Consider the following 15,621-nt stretch of genomic DNA (forward strand, 5'->3'; position numbering starts at 1 on the left):
GAAGCTTGAACTTTTTTCCTCCCCCTCTTTTCTTTAAAACTAGCAGGGAATGCCTCCTGGTTAGAGGCCTGACTGGTAAAAACACATTTTGGTCATCTTAAAACTGGATAATAGTCAACTAGATGGCTTGAAATTACATTTATGATGAACATGGGCTACTTACATTCCAAGTAGCATATAAAGCAAAAGAATTCAACCCTTTTAACAGCATACTGACTGTCCAATAACTATATTAAGGAATGGCTATGTAATTACAAGCAACTGATCTGGTTCAATTTAAGGAGTTATTTATACTTGGGATACATCATCTATATGGCAGTCCACAGCAACATAATGAAATGGACCACCTTATTTCCTCCTACTCCCTAGGAAATAAAGTTTCATTTTGCAGTACAATAATGTTAACATGTAGATTAAAAATCAAAACAGGTATGCTACATGTAAGATTTTAAACATAAGTGATGCTCCCTCTGGACACAGACTAAGATTCAGAGAAGTTCTGAACTAGGAAGCATTCAGCTACCTTGGAGACTGTCTCCGGCTTGTGAACCACTTACTCTAAAGAAGATTTGCGGATAACATTTCACCTTTTTCAAAAGTAGATTATAGTTATTTAATAAAGTATATCAGTCTTATAAAAGCTGCTGTGAATTTAGTACATTAATTTGAAATCAGCTTTAGAAAAAACAATCACTTTAAGAGCACATTACAATTAGATTTCTCCTTGACTACATCAGCCTCTTTCAATCTTTCAACTGGTATTGCTAAGCTTGGTGCTCATTAGATTTGTTTATATTTCAGCTATTCAGACATTATTTACCTTGAAGAGTGTGGCTTTTTCAGGGATTATCCCTTTAATTTTCACCTGAGGCTCCAGAGGAAGTGGAATAAGTTCCATATCCGCTAAATTCATCTTTTCATTATCTGCTAACAACGCCTGAAGCCTCTCATTCTGAAAGAAAAAGAAAATCTTGTGTCTTATCCCCCCTCCAACAAGCAAAACTATTAGGCATACATGAACAGTTAAAGACTTAACAGCAGATAACTGTTACTAATAAATCACCAGCTTCTTCAATTACTACTCTAAAGAATCAAGATTTCATTCTTAAAATGCAGTGAAATAAATATTCTCTTTATATAATAAGAACACAGATATAAGAATACCTGAGGTTGGTCCTGGTGGACACCAAGTTAAACATGGGCCAACAGCAGGTTAAGGGAGGTGATCCTTCCTCTCTACTCAGCACTGATGAGGCCATGCCTAGCATATTGAGTCCAGTTCTGGGCTCCTCAGTACAAGAGACATGGACATATTGGAGAGTGTCCAACAGAAATCATCAGTAGACTGGAGAACCTTTCCTAGGAAGAAAGGCTGAGAGAGCTGGGATTTCTGAGTCCCAGAGAAGCTCAGGGGAGATTTTAATCCATGTATATAAATACGCGACTGAAGAGTGCAAAGAACGTAGAGTCAGGCTCTTTACAAAGGTGCCCAGTGACGGGACAGCAGCCTTGGGCAAGCTGCTGTAGGGAGACTTGCAGGAAGGTAGGACAAAATGACCTTCAGAAGTGCCTTCCAACTTCAGCTGTTACATGACTCTGTGATGATCCTCATATCACAAGTTCTGCTCCCTTCTCCAATCTTCTGCAACTTGCTCACCCTCAAATCACTACTTCTTCAATGATTTCTATACTTTACTTTAGCAAAAATACCCTGAGACATTTCTGAAGGCCTCTTTTCCTTTTCCATTTCTGAAGTTTCAGAACATTTAGTAACTTTAACCTATCTAATCCCTTCTTAGGGTTCTTTAAAATTAACTAAAATTGTTATAGGATAGACAGACATCTGTTATACATATAAGTAGTAAGAATTTTTAGCGAAAGGGTAACATTCATTTCTGGGAAGAATTTGACAATGTAAGTGTTCCAGTGCTTTATTTACCTTTTTCTTACGATTCCCGCTTTCACGCTGCACTGCTTTCATTACATGAACCAAGCGATCTACAAACGTCTGCTGGGCTGCCAACAATGAACGCATCACCCTGACAGATTTATCACCCTAAATGAATTAAAAGAAACAAAATTAGTTATTTGTTCCATAATTATTTTACTTAGAAATATTTTATTCTTTATTCTTACATCTTTGGGCTTTTAAATTGTACGTGAATAAAGATCTATTTCCTCCCAATTCAAAAGATGTTTTCTGTAAAGCGCGGTCAGAATCATTGGAGCTGACAATCAATTATCTGACCTATCAGTTCACTTCAATTTGATTCAACAATTTCAAATATGAACATTCATGCAGGAAAAAAAAAATGCTCACACAACCAAAATAAAGTAACAACAACAAGCACATGAAATACTTTATATAAAGTGTTGAGTAGCTTTCCTAAAATGGGAATTAATGTGAAGTATAAGATTCACAGTCTTGCTTGATTTTAGTGCATCTACTATAAAATTATAAAATAAAAAAGCTTTTATGAATTTCAGTCTGTTTTTGCTTTTTTTCTCCTGTTACTACAGCACCCTTTGCTGTTGGCATACAGAGCAACACAGCTTTTGGATTCAAAAGACAGGCCTCTTGTCTAAATTTGCACTGGTAGATTTCTAATAAAGAAATTAAAAATGAACTAGGCTGATCATACAAGGCATAGGATTTCAGAATCAGCATGTTAACGGGAGCAATAAATAAGACAGAGAAAAATGTTCTTGATTGTTGTTCTTTGCTTTACCACAATCACTGAAAATACAAACTGAAGTAGAAGCTTTCTAAATTTCAATACATCATATGACAAGCTGTCCTCTATCTAGACACTTGTGTCTTTTTGAAAGAAAAGAATCACCAAGTATTTTCCTTACACAGAGGCATTACCTTTAGCAAAGCCTGACTAAATCTTCTCATCACATTTAAGTACATTTCATGAGTCTTTGGGTCCCTCTGCTGAGTGTCTTGGTCTTCACATTCCACTATTACATACCTGCAGCACAGAAACAATTCAAGTTATATTGTACTCTGGCGCTGTGTAATCTGAGTGAAATACTGCAGTCCCGTATTATACACTTAGAGCTAAAAATAAAGTTGTTCAAAATAAAGTTGTTCTTTGAATAATACTAGCTGAGCTCTTCAAAATCGCTTAGTCTTAAATACCCATTTGGATAGGGCAGCCTATAAAAGTTTGAGGTGCTTCACTTGAAGCAGTCAAACATCACTTAGACAGGACAGAAGTCTGAATCACAAGAACATTCCAAACAGGGACAGCGAGTACTCCACTACTACCCTCTACAGCCCAGAGATAAAATTGTTGCTGCAAACTTGCTATTCAAGTACACCTTAAAAAAAAAATCCTATCCTACTTGTTCCTTATTTTGCCATTAGCAACAGTGGAAGAAACTGTACTGATCCTGAAATAGCTCTGCAAAGGCTACATTTCAAATCTAGTTTTCATTTCTAGAATATTCCAGACAGTTACTGTCAATTTATTTTGATGTGCTAATTAGCAGTTTGGAAACACTTTTGTGCTTATTTCTGTTCACAGCACTGAAAAACAAAAAGTAGCTGTGCACAGATCTTCCTTCTGTTTACCAATATATTTCATAGCTTTACCCAGGCTAAACAACCCCACTTTAAAAAAAAAAAAAAAAAGGTAGAGATTAGCAACTGTTTTCAAACACTGAATTTGGATTCAGAAGTGGCTCTACATATTCAATAAACATGCTCACACTTCACAATAGCGATTAATTTTTTCTTTTTTTTGGACTTGTAACTTCTTTGCAGGTGAATGATTATAGGACAAGATTATAGGTCTTGATTGCAGCTGAAAAAATGATGTTTCTTCTCCTTTACAGATCACTTTTCACATGGATAGAAGCCTTTCTGTAAACAATCAATAACGTCATATCTGGGGTCTTCTATAACTTCAGCTAGTGCTAAAGAATGCTGACAGCAGATGAGAATCAAATGAACACTACATAGATTAACTTGGTGGTAGTGGCTGTTACATTTTAGTTTTAAACTGATTTCACATCAGCTTTATATGTTAAGAAATGAATGCCAAAATACCCTGGGTTCCAATATTAGCTGATAATCCAGAAATTGCTATCATAAAAGGGAGCACTAAGGAAATCACTTGTCAATAGCTTAAGTTAAAAACAACTCCCTTGCTCTATAACTCAAACCTCCTTCCTCCTGAAAAGAAAGGGCAAAGTAAGAAAGGCACATCCATCTGAAAGTAAATAGCTACAGACCTGCACATCCCTGGACTGTTCGGAAAGTTACAGACAGATATCATGGAAAATTTCACTGCAGCTTTAGTGTACTTCTGACTAAATGATTTATTTATTTAAAGTTTTGGATGTAAAAAAATCTGAATTTTCTTTTTCACATTGATATAAGAAGTCTACTAGAAGTGATTCAAAATTAACTTTGTGTCAAATTTGACTAATTTCATTTACAAATGTGCATTATATACATTAAGGTACACATAAAGTATTTTATTCGTATTATCTCAAGAAAATCTATAACCAGAAATTACTTCAAAATATTGGCTGATACTTTTTTCTATACACTGTTACCTTACTAAAGTGATAGAGTTAGATTGCTGTAATATGAGCGAAAATAAACAAACATTTTAAAAAAATCTGTGCACTAAAACTTCTGGGGAAAAAAGGGTGTCATTAATTGAAACACGTCTTTTTCATTTGTTAAAAATTGGGGCAGTTTCTCAAAACCACCTTAAAACAAGGAGGAAGTAACACTCCACACACACAGGTGTCTCATACATCCAGATGGGGGTGAAGTTAAAAGCAGTAGCAGTGATTTCTGCAGGTACTGTTAAAGTTATACTTTATAGTATAACTTTATCTCCTATATAGAATAGGAGAACTTTACAATGACAAGTGAATGAGCAGGGAGGTTTGATTTTCAAGGGATATTGTACTTTTCCATTGATTATTTTGGTGCACATTGTGTCTTGATAGATGAAACAAGCAACTGATCAGCAGCCACAAGGATTTATGGCTATGTCAGCTCAAACAGTGGCTACAACATTTGTATTTTGTCACTGAGATTAAGATGTCTGGAAAGAAAACAATGAATGAATTGACTCTTCTGTGGTGGTGTTTTTTTTGTTGTTGTTGTTTTGTTTTTATTATTGGTCTATTGTTTGCTTCTGCAGTTGGAAGACAAACTTTGGAGTTCTGGAAACTTTTAAATATTCTGTAGATTCTGACAAGTTGCAGAGCTTAGCTCATTTTTATTATGCTGATATAATCCACTAACATTTATTAACATTATAAATAAAGTTTAGTTAAGTCAAACATTTGGCTTCTACACACTCCAATTTAGCCTGCAATTATTTTAATCATCTACATTTATTAACATCTTTATTCTGAAGCCAAACATCATATTTTCCCCTACAAAAGTTTCCTTGTAAGTAATGTTCCCTATTTAAGTAATGCACTTGAATTGTCTTTCATTTAAATTACTGAATTACACGTCTCAAATTTCTGAAAAAGCAACAGAATTGATGAAGAAAATTACAGACTGGGTCACTCTCAAGACAGGTTCTTAAATTTAAACAGGAACAATTTAAGTTTATACCACCTAAAACAGCCAATTCACCTAATAAGCATGTACTAATGCATATGGATATTTTAAATTATTATATGCATCTAAAAGAAATCAAATGATTATCATACGTATCAAGTCATTTTTAACCATATGAAAGGTACCTAAGCTGTTCATTATAAAAAACATGCACATATACAAGTATATGCTCATGTGTGTTTATATGCATATACACGCAGACAGGGAGTACATTTCATGGAGTACAGCTCTAGTCACCTCAGCTTTCCTATAGTGAGATCATATCTGAAAATGCTTATTTCATTAAGTACAGAAGGCATACAGATGACTAGTTTAGGCATTTAATTCTTAAATTACATGAGACAACATCTTACCTCTTCACCACCTACATGAACTATTTATTCATAAGTAAAGTTCCCCCTAAAGAAAGCACACATCTGCAATGACTGTGCTTATAACACAGCCACAAATTGAATCTAAAAAAACAATTAGATTAGCACAATCTGATTAACGACTTTATGAATGTTTATAAAGTATGCTCTTGACTTATTTAAGTAACTTTAATATTCTAGTCAACACTGCCAAAAGTATAAACACAAAGCAAACAAAAGTAGTGCAGAAAATGAACTTGATTTCCTACTCAATACCAGAAACAAAGTGAATGACTATACAATAAAAACTATACAATCAGCCCCTCTCCCCCCAAACACCATACTTAATGCCCTACAGATCACCTTCCTTTGTCTAACAGAGAAACACCTTTTTATGCTTTAAAAATCAGTGTCCTCTTTTTAGTGATTATTCTGTTCTGCTGTGTGTTATAAAAATACTACTTTATCCTGGCTGAAATTGAGATTCTCAAATTCTCTATTGCTTTGCATCCTTCTGGGCATTATAGCTTTGATTTCAATTACATATTGATACAGAATGAATAAATAGTTTCTAACATACCAGTATAAGTAGTTTGCCAATGTGGAATTTTTGCATGCTCGTGATATCAAGAAAGTGCAAAGGTCTTGCTGAAAGAGATTTAAGAAAAGCAAAATTACATTGTAACATAAGTCTGAGCACATCACAGAGATGAAGATAAGGAAAAAACACAAATGCATGAAGGTTTGAGAGATGTTCCTTTGTAAAGGCTGAATCCGATCCAACCTATGACTGAACTCCTATTTTTATTTTTACTTCAAACATTTCCAGCAGCAACACTAAGTAAAGTATATCATGGTTGCGTATTTGCTAATATATCACAAGTACATGATGTTATCCAACTATAAACCTTCAATGTTAGCTTTCTATTTACAATACCTTACTTTTCTCCTATGCAATTACCCAAGTGTGCGAATCAACCCTGAAAGGGATTTGCTACCTGTTTTACATCCAAAAAAAGCTGAAACTCATTAAGATGGTTTACATCTTAATATAAAAAACAAATTTGTAGAGTATATACAACATTTAGCTGCTTTTCCAAGGTGTAACAGTCCAACTAAAAAAATATGAACATCTTTACCTAGATATTCCTTTTGAGCCTTAATTTCCATGCAGTCCTGAGACCCAAACAGGAAGATTGACAAAGACAATGGATCTTTTGTTCAAAGACCAATTAACTGTACAACTGTACATCAGATTAAAAACAGACTCCCCCAAATTGTCTTTACCTTGCAATTTTCCCTCCTGCAATTTCTACTAAAAGAAGAGTAAAATCCTTGGCAGATATAAGTCACAGCGTCTTTAAGGTCTATAATGATGGCACAAATGCCGAAGAATCTGGGCACAGGAAGAACACATTGCAGGTATTAAAAAAATACTTGGATAACTGTTTTCTATTTAAAAAAGGGTGGCTTTAAAACACCTCAAATTCATGTAGTTGTCAGTATCTAACCAGCACGTGATCATCTTCTCAGTAATTTTCTACTTTAAAAGACAGGTATTACAAAAAAATCAATGCCTAGTCCCCCAGTTTTTGGTAATGGGACCAAGAAGATAAATAGACAGCCTGTAAGAGAAAATCAGATAACCTATTGCTATTTTCTCAAGCATTTAAATAACATGCATGTTCTTAGAGCACTTCAAGTATTCAGCAAAATATAGTATAAAAATTCAACCATGTATAAAAATGTAAAAATAGTATTAAGCCAATGAAGTCTCAAATATCACAAATGCAAGTTAAAACATTCAACTTACATCAAGGTTCTCATTGTCTGCAGGCTCCTTTGTTTTAGAGGTAAGAGGTGGTAAGGAAACAGATGGTATAGGAGTCATAATCTGGGAACTACATAAAGGAGAGCATGTAACTGGCATGATTCAAAGTTCTTGATTGGGGGACAGGGAGTATGCAAGAAAATAGCAACTCATTTCACTTCAACAACATAATAAACTCAGAAAACTGTAAGGTTTTCTGAGGGTAATTGACCCTCAACCCTTATCTCTCTGAATTCTGTTTTGGAGCAAACAGCCTGAACAGCAGCTTTGATCGCTGCTGCTCCTGAACACATCAAAAATCTGTGTCTGGTTAGTTACACAGGCTATGGTTGTGAAGGACATTCAGTTACATCAAACTTAGTCTTTTGTTTCAGCTTACATGAAAAATAAACAAACATTCATGGAAATTTAGAAAATCCACATTTTCAGTATAAGCTTTTGTTTTAAAAATAAGCTTTCAATTAAATTACCAACACACAACACCAGCAAGCACTCAGATCTGGAATGCAATCACACATACTGGAGTAGACAAACCCAATGCTTCCTGTGCAAAATTATTACATTGTAAATTTACCTACAAGGAAGTAATCAAACAGCTCTACTGATGTCAAGGTGCCATTGCAGCATGCAACCCAGGACACATAATCTACAGCTTAGTGGAAAGATCAGTGGAAATCAGGACACTTGTAATATAAAGAGTACATATGAGTGACACAAGTGATTAGACACTGAAGCTTAATACTAGAAACTTGGAAACCTGTTACACATTCACATGAAGTTCAGAAGAAGACTTCTGTTAACCAAATTTGTTTGCACCTTAATCCTGTATTAATCAGGTTTTCCAAGTAGTAGAAAGCATGCCCCCAGCAGCTCCTTCATATTCACAGGACTATCCCTACACATTCTTTTGAAGGAGCAGGAAGAAATTTATTTCCATGTCAGACTGATCAGATGTTTCAATTCATTTCATTCATTTCAATTGATGAAATTACGTGGAGTCTCATGAAACTGCTTCATGGAAAGCAACCTACCTTCTGTCCTTACAGAAGGAAGCAATGTCATTGCTCCTCCTGAAGTTACCTTCCTTCTGCACAATAATGTCAAAGGCCACAACTTCTAGATTGAGTGTGTTAGTTCTGTAAACTATCTCTACTCAGTAAATACATTCTGTGAAAGGTTAGGATTTTTGTTTATTTAAATTAACATGTCACCACTTCAGATTAGATAAGAACACTGAATATGCAACAGTCCCTAAAAAGGGGAAAGAATTTGAAGACTTGTTACACATTTCTGTTTTTCTACAAGAAATCTTAGCTTCTTACCTGTCTATTTCTGTACCATTAGCTCCAGATGTTGTCATGCTTTCTGACACTGAACCTTGACTATCTCTCTTGCTAGGTTCCAGTCCATTCTTTATGTCATCAAAGTTTTCATATTTCAATGCCTGGACTAGTTGTAGCAGATACATCAGCAAATCCTTATGGAGGGGAAAAAAAAAGGAAAATTAATCATGAGGATCAAAGCTGCACAATTTCTTAATCTCAGAAAAACTTGGTCAGAATTTATTGACTATAAGGAACTGGAAGAGAGTCTCATCAGAAACAAATATACAACAGAAAAAAAATGATCTAGGATGGAGTTTGACTCCCAAAAGATAATGAGTTATCACATCACTAGTTCACTCAAATTTATTAAGTGCTAGTTAAGGATTTTAGTGAAAATGCATCTTTAAAATACACCTTTAAGCCCTACTTGCTTCTGGCATCCACGAAATAAACTTTCCAGTTTAGGGCTTCTGAGAATGAAACTTGAGCACAAAACGTGGACTGTGGTACCAGGAATTCACTTTCTTTCCTCCTCTCTTCTGTACAGTATTTATTTTTATCCTTAGTAATGAACCAGTGCATCTGATCTATTTAAGACTGAATAATAGAATTTTAATCACTTGCTGGTTATAATGAATTAATTTCCTCTACTATTCAACTTGCTCAGCTGTCTTTAAATGTTTTGTAAAAGGTACTCTATACAGACAAAGCAGTATGACCTTGGCTATTGAAGAGGGCTTGCTAAAATTAGAGAAATTTATGCTCCCTATTTTAATCTGAATTGATTATCAAAGATTCAAGAGCTATGGCAATACATTCAGTTTTGTGTTTTTTTTTTTCTACTGTCAAAAGAAAAGAAAATACATAATTAAAATACTGAAGATTAGCAACTATTAAGTGGGCTCTACTCACAAATCACATCTCATCACATTCTAATCAGTATACAATCAGAAATACCTTATTCCCACATACATTTTTCTACTCGTTTTCTTCAGAAAGTTTGTGATGATATACTGCTTCAATCTACCAGACAGTTCTGTTTGGAAATCTTGTAGTGAATATTCTTAGTTCAGCATAGTTAACAGGTTAACAGAGAAAATTTATCATTGGTTTGCAGGGAGAACATAGGATTCTTTCAACTTCACAAAAAAGTGCTGTCACTGACTGTTCAAGCTAAGACAATTATCAATGAATATTCAATAATAGCAATTAATATTGTAACCTTCCCTCCATAAAGAGTTTTTATTAAAGAGCATCATTGTGAATTTTTGTTTTAAACTTCTCCATTGCTGTTATCACTTAAATGTAGCAAACATTTGAAGTACTTGGTAAGAGTAAAAAATCCTCTCTGCTCCAAGCCCAACTTGGAGCTAACTTCCACATGTGCTCATGAAACAGTGAATACCTCATCATCAGCCTGCTGAAGCCTAGCAACAGCGTATCGTCGAACTGTTGGATTAGTGAAGTGAGATGACAGAAGTTCTAGAGAATCTTCCACATCCATTGGCTTCCATTTGCCCAGTAGCTCCAGTGCTTGCTTTGCCTCTTGAGGTAGGTCCCAATTGACACACTTCAAAAATTTTGTCAAGGCCTAAAATGAAAGATGGGACAATTCAACAACTGAGACCTGGGACAAACAAATAGATTTCAGAAATCAAAAGTTAAGGCAAAACTAGATCAAAACTATCTTTACATAAGCACAGACCTATGAAGCTTTACTGACATAAGTGACAATACAATTTGAAGTATTTTAATAGTATTTTAATAATGAAGTATTTCATCTTTTGAAATTGTAGAGTGATATTTAAGCAAAATGTAAAGTCAGTGATTACTGCTCAACCACCATTGCAACTATACAGAAATATTTACTGCTGGGTGATTACTTTATATATTTTGATATACCTTGGGCTTTTGGTGTTCTGCTACGTATTTTGGTAGCATTAACCCTTTTAGAAAAGGGATGAACAACTACTTTTTAAGCATTTTACTTTGCTTCAGGAGAATTAGCATCACTAGTATATTAAGCTGTCACTTGGGTTTTGCAGAAAGACTGCTGCAATAATAGCCAGTTACTAGGATTTGAAAAGGAGAACTATGGTCTTTAATTTTTAAATCAGTACGACTATAGAAAAAGTTAAAATAATCTTGAATAACTAAGACAAACTCTGTATCTGCAAGAACAAAACATTGTAAAAAAATCAGTGCCAGATGAAATGCTTCTTGCATTAATAAATCCTCTCAAATAATTCAACTTACCTTCTCCTGATTAGTAAGGTAATATCTGAATTTCCAAACTAGATCCTGTTCCTCGTATGTCAGCTGCTTTGTTGGTGGATAACTCACTATGATCTATTAGACACACAGTCAGAAAGTGAGTTTAAAACACACAGGCAGGCATAATCACTGAGTTAACAGACTATACTGTGACAAAACACTGATGAGACAAAAACAGCTATAAAAAAGCTTTCCAACAACACAAATTTCTCGTGCCATTGTGGCGATGCTCCTCAGTTATGTTGAATGAACTGGCTGTGTAGGAAAACGTATGCAGTTAGTTTTAAGACTACCATCAACACCAACATATAGGTATATGTTCTTATCCAAACAGAACTGCAGCAATAGTTAAAAAAGTACATTCTCCTCATTCCTGAGTTGGACCGATATAACTATGTAAGAAAAAAATGTTCTTTATTAATGATTTTCTTTAAATTGTGGTGAAACATTTCCCTGAAGTTGTCACTACGTATTAATACCAAGCTACCTAGTAACTTCAAATTTAGTCGTCAGATGAATGACTTACATTAAGCTGATCTCGTGTAGCTGCATTAGGCTTCAGATCATGATCAGAAGGTCCACTTCTTAAACTTCGAGCAAGCTTGTGATGTTTGCTTTCTACTAAGTTCTCCTAAATGCAGAGGGTAAGTCAATATTTATAAATATTTAAACTCGAGAGAAAGTTACTACTGAAGTGAAAACACCTAGCAAAAACTCACCAGGATCTTAAATAATGCATGACAATTAAAATTCACATCTAAAACTACAGCATCTTCTGGATTGTTTATTTTTCATCATTGCTGTTTAACAAGATATCCTTCAACAATATGCTCTTTTACTCATTAAAAGTAAGGGTTGTTGGGGTTTTAGTTTATTTAACTTCACTTGACTTACAAGCCCTATGTTGCCTTTTGGTGAATTGCTGCAGAATGCAAGTGTTCCAGTCAAGGCATCTGTGATTTAGACAGCACTCAAACGTGCTAGCCGCTTTGAAAACATTTTTAGGATGTTTGCAGTATAAAGCTTTGTATGCAAGAAAAACATTCTCAAAAAGTTTTCCCACTGTTAATAACATGTTAGCAACAGTAGGAGCCACAATAGGAGCCACAGTGTCAACAAGATTTCAGCAGCCAAGGCAGTTTTCAGCATTGTCAGACTTGCTCTTGCAGTGTTAGATTAAACAGTGCTCAAACAGTGTTGCCAGTAGAAGCCCACTTACATTAAGGTTCCCAAAGCTGCCAATACCAGTCCCACTGAATTGGCATCCACAATAATGGAAATCTTTTCTAGAACTGTATTTAGGCACTGTCTACATGAAAGACAACATACAAGAGAGCGTAGGGAGAAAATATTTTAACAGATGAAGTGACCAAGAGTTACTATACTTTCTTCTATACTTGATTTCTCTCTTCTTCAGCTCCTTCTTACGTTATATTCCCACCCTCTCCCCTCTTTTACCAACAATCCCCCTATTTTGCTTTTCTATACTTCAGAAGCAAGCACATTAGGTATGGAAAGGAAGAGAAGCATCACCAGCATTAAATCACTTCTGGTATTTTAAATCTACCAGAAGCAGCAATAAAAAAAAAAAAAAGTCACACCAACATACTTTTCAACTGGTCAAATACATCTTTGCAACAGAATTTTGAACTACTACAAACTAGAAGTGATATGAGTGATATGACAAACTTAACTCCACTTCTGAAAACTTCTCAGCAAAGTACTGTTATACACATTGCTTTACATGGATGCTTTACACACAATGCTTACCATAGACATTTGTGGATCTGGAATCTTAACAATTTCAGAGCTCGTCAAAATTGGAGAAGACTCATCACCATCCTGAATGACAGAAAGTTAAAAGCATACTTAATATTTCCAATTCTTAAAATAAAATAGCATGTCATATTAAAGCATTATATAACATACTGAAGTAAAAAATTTTGCAGCCACACCTTGCAGAGTTTTGTGGGTATAAAGGGGAAAAGAAAAAATGGATTTTTTGGTTAGTTTTCGCTAGATGATAAATAAGATCACAATAGAGATGGAAATTCATCTGAGGAGATGCATCTTGGCAACTCACTACCATGGAAGCAAACAAGCAAGTGGAAAAAATTGCTGTTATCATTACTCATGTCCTCTGGAAGCGCAAAGAAAAACTAAATCAGGGTCCGTACTTTCACTAAAAACAAAGAGTTTCCTAGAAACAGCAGCAACATGGCAGAAAACATTTCAAAACAGTTCAACAATAAAGGTCCTCTGAAACAGCCCAATGTAGGAAGGTCTGTGCCCATCTATCACAGGTTCCACATACAGTGTGGTATGGTCTTCTCTGGAAGTTCATGCTGTACATGCTACTCTGGAGCCGCAAGGCAGATGCCTGATAATTTTTTCATTTAGAAGACTAAGGTGTTGCTGGTTTCAGTGGAGAAGCAAAATTTTTCTTGTTTGAATCTGGCAGAAAGAAAAAATAAAGTCTGCCACCACAAGACAAGATCCAGCAACATCATTTCCCTGCTTTTCAGTCACATCCAGAAGACTGGTTTTGTTTTATTTTAGAAATGCAACCAAGCATTAATTGACATGATCTACAGAATATTTAAAAGACAATATAAAACAGTAAAATAGAAAAGTCATCAAAAAAAAACCCACGAAGCCACTAGCATAATACATGCTGTACTATACTTAACTAAGTTTGTTCTCATTTATTTCAGAATAATTTTCAGGCATGAATCCTAATGAAAAGATTTGATGCCAGCATTGTCAAACAGGACAGAAGTAATGGCAAAAATTCTAAAGGCTGAATTGAACATGTAGCCCAATTTCCAAATGTAAGCAGGGACTAAAGATGCAAATAAGGTGCCTACTGGAATTATTATCTCAATCACAATGTATATTTTACCTTCAAAAACTAAGCCCTGAGGGTTTAATCGAAAAGACAACCGCTAACACTGAATCTTCCCACTGACTTCAGCAAGCTTAATTTATTTTTCATCTGCAATGTGTTGCCTCTCCACAGTTTCAATAGGATGCATGGGGAAGGGAAAGAATTGCTAGATCTCAATGAAGTATGCAGCCTTAGTTAAAAAAAAAAAAAAAAAAAAAAAAAAAAAAAAAAAAAAAAAAAACAACTAAAAGTTAATGGCCAAAAGATGTTCCATATAATCTATTCAAATCACAAATAAAATAGTTTCTTATATTTTGATTTTCTATATTTTTATATTTATGCACACTGTATATATGTGTTTTGGTTTTGTTTTTTTTATGAATGTACACATATTAAACACACAAAAATATCAAACCTTCATTTCACACGAATCTATTCTAGTTTTATTTAATTTTAGAGTATAATACACATTACAAAGGTAAAAGCTAAGGCCTTCAGCAGCTTCATTATAAGGGAAACAGACATTTCCACTAAAATAATTTTTTTTTTTTTTTTAAACATAACTCTTCTGTCAGTAATGCTTTGAGGTAATTTGTTTTAGTTTGCTTCTGCCCAGCCCCTTTTTTTTTTTTTTTTTCTTTCATTTTTCAGTCCCAAATGCTTCTTGGGATGCTTTTGCTTTTATATTTTTCAGAGGTAACTTTCAAAGAATTGAGGAACTTGTATCAAGGAGGAAAAAGGAAATAATTATCAACAACAAGAAACAGGAATTAATAATGCCTTCACCATTTCAGGAGAAGGGTATTTTATTAACTTATGTATATTCTGTGTTGCTGACTACAGTAAAAGATTTCTTAATATTAAAAAAGCATGTTCAAGAAGACAACTCCATATTAGTTTCTCATGTCTTTCTTAAGTACAACTCTATGGTCAAAATAATGGCAACAACTACACATCTATCCATCCTAGTTAAATGTTTCGTATGTATATACACACACACTCTGTGGCTGATGGCAGTCCCAAAATAAGCAGTACTGCTCTTCCAAATGTATGCAAAAAAATGTATGCAAATGCACAGTGAAGAGGACACTTCACATTAACCTAACTCTACAGAAATACTAATTCTGAAGTAGTTCTATTATAGCAAAACTACTACTGCACTGATATAAACAGTAGACTGAATAAAGTAGGAAATAGGCACATCAGTGATCACATTGTACTAACACTTCTGTGACCTCACTGCAAGCAGCTTTCAAATCATGACATTAGTATTAATATTACTAAGTCGAATTACATAAAAACAATGAAATATTAAGGAATCGTGTTTTGGCAGGAAAAACTGTCCAAGAAAT

At 34.5% G+C, this 15,621-nt stretch overlaps 1 protein-coding gene across 2 annotated transcripts in view; it reads right to left on the minus strand.

Moving 5' to 3' along the window:
• The window catches only part of PIK3C3 (phosphatidylinositol 3-kinase catalytic subunit type 3), a 71,694-nt gene that overhangs the window by 41,209 nt on the left and 14,864 nt on the right, over positions 1-15,621 (minus strand). The window contains exons 7-17 of one of the 2 annotated variants that reach the window (XM_032205784.1): positions 13,153-13,224; positions 12,602-12,691; positions 11,909-12,013; positions 11,365-11,457; positions 10,514-10,699; positions 9,106-9,260; positions 7,766-7,853; positions 6,533-6,600; positions 2,870-2,975; positions 1,940-2,056; positions 821-952 (exon numbers count right to left, since the gene is read on the minus strand). In XM_032205784.1, the coding sequence (XP_032061675.1) occupies positions 821-952; positions 1,940-2,056; positions 2,870-2,975; positions 6,533-6,600; positions 7,766-7,853; positions 9,106-9,260; positions 10,514-10,699; positions 11,365-11,457; positions 11,909-12,013; positions 12,602-12,691; positions 13,153-13,224 (1,212 nt within the window). The remainder of the gene's footprint in view (positions 1-820; positions 953-1,939; positions 2,057-2,869; positions 2,976-6,532; positions 6,601-7,765; positions 7,854-9,105; positions 9,261-10,513; positions 10,700-11,364; positions 11,458-11,908; positions 12,014-12,601; positions 12,692-13,152; positions 13,225-15,621) is intronic. The other variant, XM_032205785.1, reaches the window with a different exon arrangement.

Source organism: Aythya fuligula, chromosome Z (genome assembly GCF_009819795.1).
Source record: "Aythya fuligula isolate bAytFul2 chromosome Z, bAytFul2.pri, whole genome shotgun sequence".
In the NCBI taxonomy this organism is placed as follows: Eukaryota; Metazoa; Chordata; class Aves; order Anseriformes; family Anatidae; genus Aythya; species Aythya fuligula.